Source organism: Nannospalax galili, unplaced genomic scaffold (assembly GCF_000622305.1).
Source record: "Nannospalax galili isolate Female #2095 unplaced genomic scaffold, S.galili_v1.0 scaffold1813, whole genome shotgun sequence".
In the NCBI taxonomy this organism is placed as follows: Eukaryota; Metazoa; Chordata; class Mammalia; order Rodentia; family Spalacidae; genus Nannospalax; species Nannospalax galili.
This window is the reverse complement of record NW_008333061.1, coordinates 52359-66173: the sequence shown is the minus strand read 5'-3', so window position 1 is coordinate 66173 and position 13815 is coordinate 52359. Positions and strand designations below refer to the sequence as shown.

Here is a 13815-nt window from a genome sequence, read left to right as displayed (position 1 = left end):
TTACGGACTTGCTGCGTGGTAGAGCTGTGATTTTGTTGTCAAAGAATTTCTAAGTTTCATAAAAGCTTAATTAGCTTAAATTAATTTCATTTTATGACCCAATGCCTTTTTTTGCTTTGCTTTTTTCCAGTGCTGAGAATGTAAACACGAGGTGTTACGGATGCATGCTAAGCAAGAGCTGTACCGCCAAGCCATATCCTAGGCCTTATTTCGTTTTAATTGATTTGTTGGTTTTGTTTGTTTGTTTGTATTTGCAGTCCTGGAGATTGAATCTAGGGCTGTAGGCATGCTACGAAAATGCTCTACAGAGTGCCTGTGGCATTTTTAAAAAAGACTTGTTTTTATTATTTTAAGTTATGTTTATGTGTTGGGGAGGTTGTGTGTGTATGTGTGGATTCCAGAGGAGGACAGAGGGGCTGCACTACAGCCATGTCAATATTATAATTTCAAAACTGCAAAAACATAATTAGAACCTTATTATTTCTTCCCACAAAGCTGCTTTTCTCCATCTTTACACAGTGTATCCCAGTTTCCTTTGACTTCATTAAATTACCTTCCACACACAGCATATTCCTGTAATCCCAGCACTCAGGAGGCTGAGGCAGGGGGAAAGAGTTCTAGGTCAACCTGATTTACACATCAAGACCTTGTGTTGCAATCCATCCATTCACGAATCAATAAATCAGAAAGATGGTTCAGTGGTAAAGGCATTTACTCTACAAGGCCACTGACCTGAATTAGATACCTGGAACTCATATACAGGCAGAAGGAGAGAGCCAGCTCCATAGGTTGTCTTGTAACCTATGGTGCATATAACCACGCATACACTTACTCATACACACACACACACACACACACACACACACACACACACACAATAAGGTTGGTCTTAGGACTTCATCCAAGCAAATAAATGTTATTCTGTTCCTCAAAAGCAAAGATTTGAGGCTGGGAGTGGAGGCTCAAAGGTGGACTCTCAGCACTGGAGATAATAAGGCTGGAGGACCCAGGATTCAAGGCCATTGGAAGCCAGCCATGAGACTATGTCTCAAAAAAATAATAATAAATCAAAAGCAACTGTTAATAGCAAACCTTGTGTTTCCCTGTTCCAGGAAGAGAACACATTAATAGCAGAGATAGTACTATTTACTTGGAAGAAATAATGAAAGGAAACGAGGCAAGCTTACCTGGTATAACATCCAAAAAGAAATTGAGCTTCTGATCGTTGAACCATCCTGGGATCTCCACTTGACAACAGTACTCACCACTGTCTCTCTCATGAGCATGCTCAATGGTCAAAGATACATTTCCTTTTGAACATCCCCCCTTTAGCCTGTAATGGACACTCTTCCTATAGGAAATTTGATGTCCATCAGTAAAAACAATTGGTTTTGAGCATTTAGAAAGAGGACAGAACTGTCGGCCCCAACACATAGTGGTGACTCTCCCAGACACTCTGTAAGTACATGGCAGTGTGACAGGGTGACCCATTCTTCCAGTCACTTGTTTCAAGCAGTCCACAGCACCTGTGATGAACAGGAAGAAATGGAGAATAAGCACCGAATATTTCTAAGATTTTGCTTTTACTTATTAATTTCTTTTCAACTTTTCTTTTTTGGCTGTACTGGGATTTGAACATGGGGCATTCAGAATGCAAGGTAAGCATTCTACACTGAGCTACAGCCCCATGTGAAGTAAACGTTCTACACTGAGCTACAGCCCCTGCTCTTCTTGGCATTTTTTCTTCTAATAGAACGTGTGACTTAAATTTTAATACTATATACATTCTTGTTAGCATATTCTTCCTTAGAAGAATTATTTAATGGATATACTTGCTACTTTTAAGCTGTTTCCTATTTTCTTTTTTTTCGTTTTGTTTTGTTTTGAAGAGCTGGGGGTCTCACCATGCAGCCCTTGCTGCCATTGAACTTGCTCTATAGGCCATGTTAACCTCAAACTTATGCCAGCCTATGCCTCTAGAGGTATGCTTTGCCCACTGGTATATTTTTAGAGAGTAGCCCAAGCTCAGGAGTCTGGGTTGGCCTCAACTCATTCCCTAGCTGCCTCTGATTCTTGAGTGCTAGGATGACAAGCACCTGTCACTGAGACCATCTCAATTAAAAAAAAAATTGTCAGGTGTGGTGGTGCACGCCCTTAATCTCAGCATTTGGGAGGCAGGGGCAGACGGATCTCTGAATGTGTATAATTTTTATTGATATTTTTGTGCATATTTCATACAGAACATCTCAAACAATCATCTTTATACCCTCATCCCCACTGGCATCCTCCCATAGCTCCTCCCACCCCACTGGAGCCCATATACTCTGTCATCCCTGCTACTGTCCACTTTGTTGTCAGTTCCCCAGTGCAAGTCCACCTGCTGAGTCTAGTCAGCCTATCTAGAGTCCCTTGTTTTAGGAAGATATAAGTCTATTGTTTCATTTAAATGAGCATCTACCTGTCAAAAAAATCCGAAGCACTCTTCTTGATGTTGACTTGCCCTAATTTCCAGACCCAATCATCATTATCATAATGTCCCATATAAAATCCCACATAATGCCATATATAATTCCATAGAATACAGAAACTCCAAGGAGTTTTTTCAGTGTAAGTCTGAAGGAGACTGTACTTACCACCAATTCAGCAAGAGCTGCAGCTGCCTGTTCACAGTCTTTCCTAAGGTGACTGCCTCTTCAGGAGTTCCTTATGAATAAAGACAGCTCTCCAGGAATTCCACCCTTATCTCCCAGCCACACCATCACGTGCTTTGTGTGAAAACTGAGTTTCTCCAATTCCTGGATTATTTGCTAGATGGTATCTACTCCTGCTCCTTTAAGCCAATTACAGGGAAATATTAGCAACTGGGAACATTATAAATTTCCTTATTTCCAAAGCTGCAGCAAAGATCTTCATTTTAGGTCAGACTCCAGGCCTGGAGATCAGGTCCACTTTAAGATGTTTTCTGGATAAATGGTCTTTGAATTACATGGGGCAACCTTCTGACCTCGCAGATAAATAAATCCAAAACAGGAATAGAGTGCAGAACCCAGCACTGTGGCTGAGGTAGGGGCAGAAGTGAAAACGGATTCTACTTGTCCCAATGTTCTGACTCTAACTAATTATTATACCACTGTTCTGTCACTCAACGAACATCACCCTAATAAATGTTTACTAGTAGCCCATGCTAAAAGGGGAGCAGTCTGAGCAAACAAAACTAGCCTACAGTCTGTGCTAACAGAAGTTTAGGATAAGAAACAGCCATCTCCGCAAGGCGAAGTAGAGCCTTGCTGTGCTCCATGCCCTTCCAGGTGTTACTAACAGCCCATGGAAACTTACAGAGTTTGGAGCATGTGTAAGACTCAAAACTGGTATAACTGCTTCCTGTTCTGGCAACTAGAGGGTGCTGCACTGTTCAAAGAATAATGTTTCTAGCAGTTATTGTGAAACCAATAAATAATTGTGAAACCAAATAAATAATTAAATAAACCAAGCATAGCCTTCTTAAAGACATTGAGCATAATGTGACAGATTTCTTTGGGGTTAAAACTTCTACTGGATCGGCCAGGAGTGGCAAACGCCTTTAGTCCCAGAACTCGGGAGGCAGAGGCAGGGGGATCTCTGTGAGTTCGAGGACAGCCTGGTCTACATAGTGAGTTCCAGGACAGCTGGGGCTACAGGGAGACCCTGTCTCAAAAAGACCAAAAAAATAAACAAACTTTAAAAATTATATACTTCTACTAGCTTATCATGTGAGTGAGTATAAGACACTTCCTCTACACCCATTTCAGGAAGATAAGTAGTCAAAGAGATTTAATAGCATCAGGCTTCACCTACTGGGATTAAGGTGAACATTGAATTTTTCTTTTTACAGTGAAAGACAGCAAGCCTAGAGTGGACCTGCTGCCAATAGATATGAATGACAAGAGGAGTTTTTGATCATGTCTTTTGTTGGGTCTTTGTTGTCAGTGGTGGTATTTGTTTATTTTGAGACAGGTTTCACTACATAGCACAAGCTGGCCTGGAACTCATATATAGCCAAGGATGAGCTTGAACTTCTGATCCTCACTAGTCCACTTTTGATGGTATCACAGATGCCAGGACCTCCGCTTACGTGGTGCTGGGCTTCATACATGCTAGGCAAGCACTCTACCAGCTGAGCTACGTCTCCAGCCTGGATAATCTTTTTTTTTTTTTTTTTTTTTTCTGACAAGGTCTGACTATGCCACTTTAACTAGACAAAGCTCACTATGTAGACAAGGCTGGCCTCAAACACAGATAGCTTCCTGCTCAGACTCCTGAGTGGTGCGATTAGAGGTACAGAATGCCTGACATCATCATTTTTTATAGAACTGTCTACAGTACAAAATCAAGAGCCTCCACAGCTCATGGGTACCAAGCTGAACTGATCATGCCAGGAGCAAACATACATGACACTGAGCGCTCACAAAACTGTGCTCAATGGTTATAGCTTTAAACAATGTTGATTCTGTTTACTAATAATATATATTTTTTAAAGAATGTCCACATTTTATTGGAAAACTGTCACTTGAAAATATTTTCAAGAAATATAAATGAAAGAGCACATAACTTATTTCATAGGAAATTATTTTTTAAAAAACATCACAGAAATGGCAACATATTTGCATGCATATGTTTCTTTGCAGAAATGTCCAATTGCCTCACCCTGCGTCCCTGTTCAGCATGGAAGAAGCCAGAGCTGTCTGTGTCCCGATTCCCTATTCGCAATTTGGGTAACCTCTTCGGAGGATGGCGTGTTAAGAATAGGAGATAAGAGTTGGCTAGGCAGTTAGGGTAAAAAAGACCCCAAAGAAAAGTAGCCAGTTTCTTGGCTAAAGGTCAAAATGTCCTTGGGCCTCTTTAGCAACATGCTCTGTACCAAAGGCCAAAAAAAGAGACCCATGTTTTTCTTTAAAAAAAAAACAAAAAAACAAAAAAAAACTGTCACATGTATCCCTTCATGAAATGAACACCTGCCATGTCAGGTGATCCTTATTACAGGGGAATCGCTTTAAGTTCATAGAGCTAAGTTAAGGAAACGGTAAGGCTAAGGGTTTATATTTCTGGATAAAAGAACAAACAAAAGATAACGTTCAAAAATCCCTCATCATTAGAATCTAGCGACAGCAGGTCTGCCCCAGGCTCGCTCTCTTTCACCATAACTGTTTGCTTTGGTATAATGCTGGTCTGCCGCATTCTGAAATTCTTGTAGGAAAAACTCATGAACTTTCCCAGGTAGGGTGCATGGCTGGAGTTTACAACACAGCAGGTGTGGGCTCATCCTTCCAATCCCAGTACAGACACTGATTTTGTACTGACTATAGAAGTCAAACATCATCTAGGCTCCTGGGCTATGTCGTGTTACAGACTTTACTGCCTAGGTAAGGGTTAGATTGGAATAAACTACCCAAGAAATAAACTGAACTGTGGACAAGAAAGTTGTTCTTCTGGACAACAAATTTAAGCTGGAAACAAAAAGACAAAGGAAGCCGGGCATGGTGGCGCACGCCTTTAATCCCAGCACCAGGGAGGCAGAGGGAGGAAGATCTCTGTGAGTTTGAGGCCAGCCTGGTCTACATAGTGAGTTCCAGGACAGCTGGGGCTACAGGGAGACAAAAAAAAAGAACCAAAAAATAAATAAATAAATAAAAAGAAAGAAAGAAAAAAGACAAATGTAGCTCTGCAAAGCATTGGAGAGAACTGTCCTAAAGAGAGGGAACAGCCAGGAGCAGGTGCAGGAACCAGGAGAACTCAGACTATTCTAGAAGCAAAAGGAAGCCAGGGTGACTGAAACAGAGAGCAAGGGAAGCCTGGCAAAGCAGCAGAAAGTCAGTCCCTGTGGCAGATGGCTGGAAGGTCTTCATAACAGAGCAGGTGAACCTCACTGATGATTTTAAAGAGAACACTGGATACACAGGCTGTGACGTGAGAGCAGGGGCAGAGGCCCCCAGGTAGAGCACTAATTCCTGGAGGGAAAATCAGGAAAGGGAAGAGGTGAATGAGGATAAAAATCACTGGGATTCTAACAGAAGAGTCTGATGACAATCACTTGGTCTAGATGTTCTAGCCTAATCTGGTTTTGTTTGGTCTCCAACGCCGCTCCTTGAGTGCCAGCCTCCTGGGTGTTTGATGCAGGTGTGCACCCTAACACGAAGTTTATTTATTTATTATTTTATGTGTATGAGTGTACACCTGCTAGTGTGTAAATGCATCCATGTCATGCAATGCCCGAGGAAGACAGAAGAGGGCGTCAGATCCCTTGGAACTGGAGTTACAGATGGATGTTAGCCACCAAATGGGTTCTGGGGTTTGAACCCAGGTCCTCTGCAAGAGTAGTCAGTGTTCTTAACTGCTGAGTCATCTCTCCAGCCCCTCAATTTGATTTTTAAGCCAATTTGAAGAGGAAATCCCCAAACTGAAGGAATCATGCCAGAATAAAAATACAATTTACTAAGGGGTGGTGATGTAGTTCTGATAGTAGAGTGCTTGTCTTGAATGCACCAAGTCCTGGGTTTGAAACCAGATATGGTGGTGCACACCTGTAAGCCCTGCACTTGGGTGGAGGAGGTAGGAGGGTTAGAAGTTCAGGGTCATATTGGCTATATCGGGAAGTCAAGGCCGGCCTGAGCAACACGAAACCTGTCTCAAAACAAACTTTTGGGGGGATTTCTAAACTGATCGCCTTGTAAAAGAAAAAATATGCTTATCATCACACTTGATATTATTTTTAAATATACTGTTGTTATGCCAGGCATGGTGACACATGCCATGCCTTTAATCCCAGCATTCAGGAGGGAGAGGCAGGTGGATCTCTGTGAGTTCGGGGCCAGCATTCAGGCAATAGAAGCAGGAGGATCGGGAGCTCAAGATAATCACTGACTAAAAAAATATGAGGCCATCCTGGGCTACATGAGCCTGTTAAAAAAATTTTTTTAAGAGGCAACACACCTCAATATAAAGTCTAGACACAATGTACCTACAGCCAACATTAGATAAATGGGAAAAATGCAAAACATTTCACTAAAATCAGAACTAACAAAAGGGTGTCCACTTCCTCTATTCTTTTTTGAATATTTGATTTATTATTTTTCTTTTATTACCTGCATGTATGTAAATGCACCCATGTTGTGCAATGCCTGTGGAGGTCAGAAGAGGGTATAGGATCCCCTGGAAACTGGAGTTACTATGGCTGTTAGCTGTCAAGTGGGTGCTGGGATTCGAAGCTAGGTCCTGTTTGAGAGCAGCCAGTACTCTTAACCACTGAGCCATCTCTCCAGCCACCAACTTTCTCTATTCTTAATATAATTCTTGAAGCCTTGGCTAGATCAATAAGAAATGAGAAGGAAATAAGAGGGATCCTAGTAGAAAGGAAGAAATCACAGTATGCCCATTTGCAGGTGACATAACTTTGTATGAAATAAGCCCTAAAGCCTACCAGAAAACTCTTAGAACTGACAAGTACTCAGCAAGTACCAGGATACAGAATCAACATACAAAACTCATAGTTTTCCTGTACACCAATAAAGCACTATGTAAGAAATCAGAAAAGAATCCATTCACGATAGTCCTCAAAAACTAAAATAAAACACCTAGGAATAAACCAACCCAAGGAAGTAAGAACTCTATAATCAAAATGTTAAACACTGGAGAAACTGAGGGAAACATTAGAGATAAAAAGTCCTCCCATGCTCAAGAATCAATAGAATTAATGTTATGAAAATGGATATATTACCAAAAGCAGTACAGATTCCATGCATATCAAAATTCTAATGACAGTCTTCACAAATAAATAAATAAATAAATAATAAATAAATAAATAAATAAATGGATGGGCTGGAGAGACAACTCAGCAGTTAAAAGCACTGGTTGTTCTTACAAAAGATCCAAGTTCGATTTCTAGCACCCACATGGTGGCTAACAACCATACTTAAGATTCCAGGGGATCTGACTCCTTCTTCTGACTTCTATGGATTTTGCACACACAGGTGCAATTACCCACATGCAGGCAAAACACTCATCCACATAAAATAAAAATAATAAAGCTGGGCTTGGTGGCACACACCTTTAGTCCCAGCACTTGGGAGGCAGAGGCAGGTGGATCTCTGTGAGTTCAAGGCCAGCCTGGTCTACATAGTGAGTTCCATGTCAGCTGGGGCTACAGGGAGACCCTATCTCAAAAAAGACAAATAAATAAATAAATTAATTAATTAATAATAAATAATAAATAAATTTTTTAAAAAAGAAATAAAACAGTAATTCTAAAGTTCATATGGAAGCAGAAAGATCCCCAATCTCCAAAGCAACCCTGAGTACAAGGAACAAGCTGGAAGCATCACTATTTCTGATCTCAAGTCATACTACAGAGCCATAGTGACAAGCAGCACAGGACTACCACAAAAGCAGACAGACTGAGAGAAGACAACGGAGGACCTAGCAACAATCCACAGAGCTAAATTCAACCAACATTTCTTTCATAAACATCCTTAAAATATACACTGAAAAAAAGATAGCGTCTTCAACAAATGGTGCTGGAAAAAAAAATGGATTTCCATATGCAGAAGAACGAAATGAGACCCTTATTTCTTTCCCTATACAAAAATTGATTCAAAATGGGTCAAAGAATATAATGCAAGACCTGAACTTCTGAAGCAATTAAGGGAAAACAACTTCAGATACAGTCATTGACAAAACTTTCTCAAAATGATTCTACCCAAGCTAGGCTTTGTGGCACATGCCTTTAATCCCAGCACAGTAGAACCAGAGGCAGGTGGATAATTTTAAGTTCAAGGCCAGTCTAGTCTACATAGGGGAGTTCTAGGCCGATCAGGGCTACACAGTGAGACCTTGTCTCAAAAAAAAAAAAAAAAAAAGTGAGAGGGCTGCAGAGTAGACTCGGTGGTTAAGAGCACTGGCTCCTCTTCCAGAGGACCCCAATTGGGATCCCAGCACCCACATGGTGGCTAACCACCATCCAGTTTCAGGGGATCCCATGCCCTCTGTTGGCCTCCACAGGCATTGCATGACATGTGTGCACTTACAATCATACACACAAAATAAAATAAACACACAAACAAAAAGTCTGCACTCACTCAGGGAATAAAACCATGAATTGATGAATAATATTGCATGAAATTAAAAAGCTTCTACCTAGCAAAGGAAAGTAATGATGAGAAATCCCACAGAATCAGAGAAAATCTTTTCTAGCTCAAAAACATCACAAAACTAAATATGTAAAGAAAAACGAACCCAATTAGTACGGACTAAAGAAGAGGCAATTCTCAAATCACGAAGTAAAATGGCTGATAAACATGCATAAAAAGTTCAATATCCTTATAACTATAGAAATGCACATTAAAATTACATGGAAATTATTTTAAATATATTGTTTGCTTGCTTATTGTGTTTACTTATGTATTTGTTTACCATGTGTATGTGTGTGCTTGCCTGTGTCTATGAGTTTGTGCCATGGCACATGTAGAGATCAGAACTCAACTTTTGGGTGTGTTCTTTCTCTCCTTTACCTTGTGGTTCTTGGGGATTAAATTCAGGTCATCAGGCTTGGTGGCAAGTGCCTTCACCCTATCAGCCATCTCTGCAGACCTACATTGAAATTCCCCTGTCTAACTCCAGTCAGTGTAACTATCATTAAGAAAATAAATAAAATCCAATATTTATAAGAATAAAGAGCAAAGAGAATCCTTTACACTGCTGGAGAGAATGTACATTACTTCACCCTCCACGGAAATCAGTATAGAGGTTCTTCATAGAAACTAAAAACAGAATTACTATATGACCCAACCATACAACTCCTGGGATTTACCCAAAGGACTCCGAACCAACATTATCACAAAGATATTTGCACATCCATGTTTATTGTTGCATTAATCAATAGGCAAGTTATAGAATCAGCCTAGGTGTCCATCAATGATGAATGACGAAAAACACACACACACACACACACACACACACACACACACACACAGAGTTTTATTCAGTCATAAATAAGAATGAAATTGTGATCTCTGCAGGAAAAGGAATGAAATCAGAGATCATCGTATTAAGTAAAATATACCCCAGATTCAGAAAAACTAATAACATGCTTTCCCTCATTATGGATCTTAGATTTTACATAGAAACGTAAAATTATTTATATGTACAAAATGAAAGCGGAAGCTGTTGTACCTCATCCACTGGACCCCAAAAAGACCACCGAGGACCCAACACACCGAAATGCAAAAGCAAAGGTTTATGGTTTATTCGGGCTTAAGCTCGGACTCTCAGACCTCACCAACTCAACAGATCCGTGCTGAGAGCCCAGAGTAAGGGAGAGTGGAGCCTTTCATAGGTTTTAGACAAAGAGAGGAGGGGGATACTGAAGATACATTTTGGTTGGTTCAAGGAGCCTGCGCACGCCAACATAATTTTAAACTGATTGGATGTATAAGATGCAGCCCTGGAAGTTTCTTATTGGTAGGTGCTATTCTCAGGGCTGTGGAATGTGCTGACTGTTATCTGTGGGGCCAGGAGTCTCCATTTTTACCTGCAGTTTTCATGCCCGGGCTTGCTTAATCTATAGTTTCCTGGAAGGGGGGCCGGGGATAGTAGGCGGGGGTCAGGGCATGCCAGGGCATGTCTAGGCATGTCTAAAGCAGCAGCCAAGCATTTTACAGAAGCTAAAAGAGCAATTAGTGGGGGTCTGAAGGGATTGGGGGGTAGCTGGTGAATGAAGAGGGTCTCAGGGTCCTATAAAGCAAGATCATCTCAGGACAGAAGGGGCCCAGCAGAAGTAGAGAGAAGGGAGGGGGTGAGGGATGAATATCAGAGTACACCATGTATTTTAACGAAAATATCTTTATGAAACCATTGCTATGTGCAATGAATACACACCAATAAAAATAGCAAGTTAAATTAAAAAGATAAATAAATAAAATAAAGCCAAACAACTGCCCTGAAAAGTTGGGACTGTCAGCGCCTTGGACAGGTAAAGTGACTGAGACTGAAAGGAGGAAATGACCTCCCCAGGGTTCCTGCTTAGTGCCTGAGAACAAAGGCTTCCCATGGAGGCTCCTGTGACTTTTGTTCTCCTAAATGATCTACATTCTTTTTTTTTTTTTTTGGTCTTTTTGAGACAGGGTCTCCCTGGAGCCCCAGTTGTCTTGGAACTCACTATGTAGACCAGGCTGGCCTTGAACTCACAGAGATCTGCCTGCCTCTGCCTCCCTAGTGCTGGGATTAAAGGTGTGAGCCACCACGCCTGGCTACATTCTTATTTTATTCTCCCCCCCAAAACCTTATTAATTGAATCTCTGCAAATTTTATACAATACACCTTAATCATGTTTAGAACTCCCTCCTTTATCTACACCCTACATAGCACCCCATCAGATTTCATGCATTGTGTCATATATATTAAGGTCTATTGTGCCAAGTTTGTGTCCCCAAATGTTACTAGGTGTGAGTCCATCCACTGGAGCATTGTTCCCTTAAAGAAAACCAACTCTCCCTCTCCCCGTAGTCATCACTGGTTGCCAATAATTCCTCAGCCAAGATTGGGGCTTTTTACCCATTTCCCGCTTCTGTGCTAGACAACAGGGACCCAGAAAAACAAGTGGTGTAAGTTCTCTCTCATTTGTGGCTCTTAGCTCCAAATCCTTAGATGTGAGTACATATCCTGACGCAACTACAGAGCCAGGGAAAGGGAAAGGAAGCCTGGGGTAAACCAGAAGAAAGAGCCCAAGAAAGGGAGATAGTAGGAGACAGGTATTATCAAGTGGGAAATGGGACAGGGGGAGAGAGAGAAGATATAAATAACAGTTTGGTTGGTGTAAAAAACTAGAGGCAAAAATATTAATTCAAAAGCCTACTGAAAAATACAAATTACGTGTGTGTTGGTGTGTGTGTGTGTGTGTGTGTGTGTGTGTGTAGTTGATGGCTATATAACCAAAAACATAGTTCCAGGCACAAGAAACCTCCCTTTGTTTGTCAGGTTAGTCCAAAAGACTCCCAAAATAGTGCAGAGTATTGCCTCAGCCCTTGATTGCCTCCCAGAACTTGAAAGTAAGACCCATCACTGAAGACAGGACATATTTCAGACACACAACTTGAAGCAATTGAGCTGGGTCTTATGAGGCAGAAGCCTCCTCCCTGAAGACTAGCTCTCATGATATCTGAGGCTATTATGCAAGCTGCTAAAGGGGAAAACCAATCATTGGTCCTGCTCAGCTGTAAAGCCTATTAAATACAACAATGACTAGCCCAACAAACTATCTCTATTGGTGCAATACTGGTACTTTCATCCTGGGGGTAACCAGCAGCTAGACAATTGGGCTCATTGGCTTTAAAGGCATATTCTCGACTACAAGGTCTCCAACAACTTCACTTAGCATTGTCACCAACATGAAGACAGTCACGTAGCTCAGTTGTCTGTCACCCTCTCTCCTTTTGGCTCATTTCCTTATTTCTTTATCCGCTTATCTACCAGTGACTGCTCTACACCAAGCAAAGGGAACAAAGCCACAGCAAGATGAACCAAGCCCTCACCATACTGATAGTGAATTCTGAAAACCAATAGTCATCAAGTTCCAAAACACTAAGGAAGCTTTTTCATTTTTCTGGCTGAGTCAGAGACTATGAAACTCCATAAAAGTCATGGTCACATTCCATGAATTTCAACTCTAAACTTTCCAAGATGCATAAACTATTTTACTAAATCTAGTTTAATAGATTGAGAGATCATAAAGACATAGTCTTAAGTTACAATTATTTAACAAAAAAGAAGAAAGCAATTGTGTTTCAGTTCTCTGCGGTCTCATCACCGGAAAGGAATTTAAAGCATGAAAATCACAGGGGGGGAATTGTAAAGTTAGCAGGAATTTTCTTCCCTGTCATTATGATTCTTTCCTAAGTGAAGTAATAAAACAGACTTTCCCTTTTTCTTTCTTTTCTTTTCATTTTTTCTCCTTTTTTTATCCCCTTTGGTCTTTTTGAGACAGGGTCTCCCTGTGGCCCCAGCTGGCCTAGAACTTGAAATGTAGACCAGGATGGCCTCAATCTCACAGAGATCTGACTGCTTCTACCTCCCAAGTGATGGGATTAAAGGCATGTACCACCACATCGGCTTTTCTTGCCTTTTTGGAGACAGTATCTCATGTAGTCCAAGCTAACCTTAGACTCACTATATAGCCTTGAACTCCAGAGCCTCTTGCCATACCCTCTTGAGTGTTGATATTACAGGTTTCTACCAGCACACCTGCTTTGTGGTGTGGTCCTTCCCAGCCCTGACTTCTTTTCATTTTTCTACTTTATTTTATGATGAAAATGATCCTTACAAAGAGAGGACTGTAGTGTTGTTTTCACAAAAAGATTTGCCATCAGCCAAGATAGGTGGGGCAGTTGGAAGAAGACACAATGTTTTTCCTAGAGAACCCAACACTACACTGCAGTATAGGCAGCAGAAAGGAGGAATGAATGGTCTAGATGTGCATAGATGTGACAATTCCATCATACACAGCTCCTAGTTGCCTAGCACCTTCCTATCCTAGCACTATCCTTCACCCTCTGTCTCATTGATGGTAACAATTGCTCTGTATTGCTAACTTTATCAAACTCAGAAGAAGAAATAGAGTTTTATTTTATTTTGTGTAGTATGTGTATGTGTGTATGTACATGCATGTATTTGTTCATTTATAAACCATGACCCACAATTAGCATTTAGAGGACAACTTGTGGGAGTTGGCTGTCTCCTTCCATCGTGTAGGTCACCAGGATTGAAATCAGATCATTGCCCTTGACAAGTAGC

General features: G+C 41.0%; 1 protein-coding gene across 1 annotated transcript in view; it reads right to left on the bottom strand.

The window, feature by feature from the left end:
• LOC115069412 (hepatitis A virus cellular receptor 1 homolog) overlaps window positions 1-13815 on the bottom strand; it is a gene marked incomplete at its 5' end in the record, with an annotated part of 41847 nt that overhangs the window by 2312 nt on the left and 25720 nt on the right. Inside the window, one exon of the mRNA XM_029560989.1 lies at window positions 1188-1526. Within this exon, the coding sequence (XP_029416849.1) occupies window positions 1188-1526 (339 nt within the window). The remainder of the gene's footprint in view (window positions 1-1187; window positions 1527-13815) is intronic.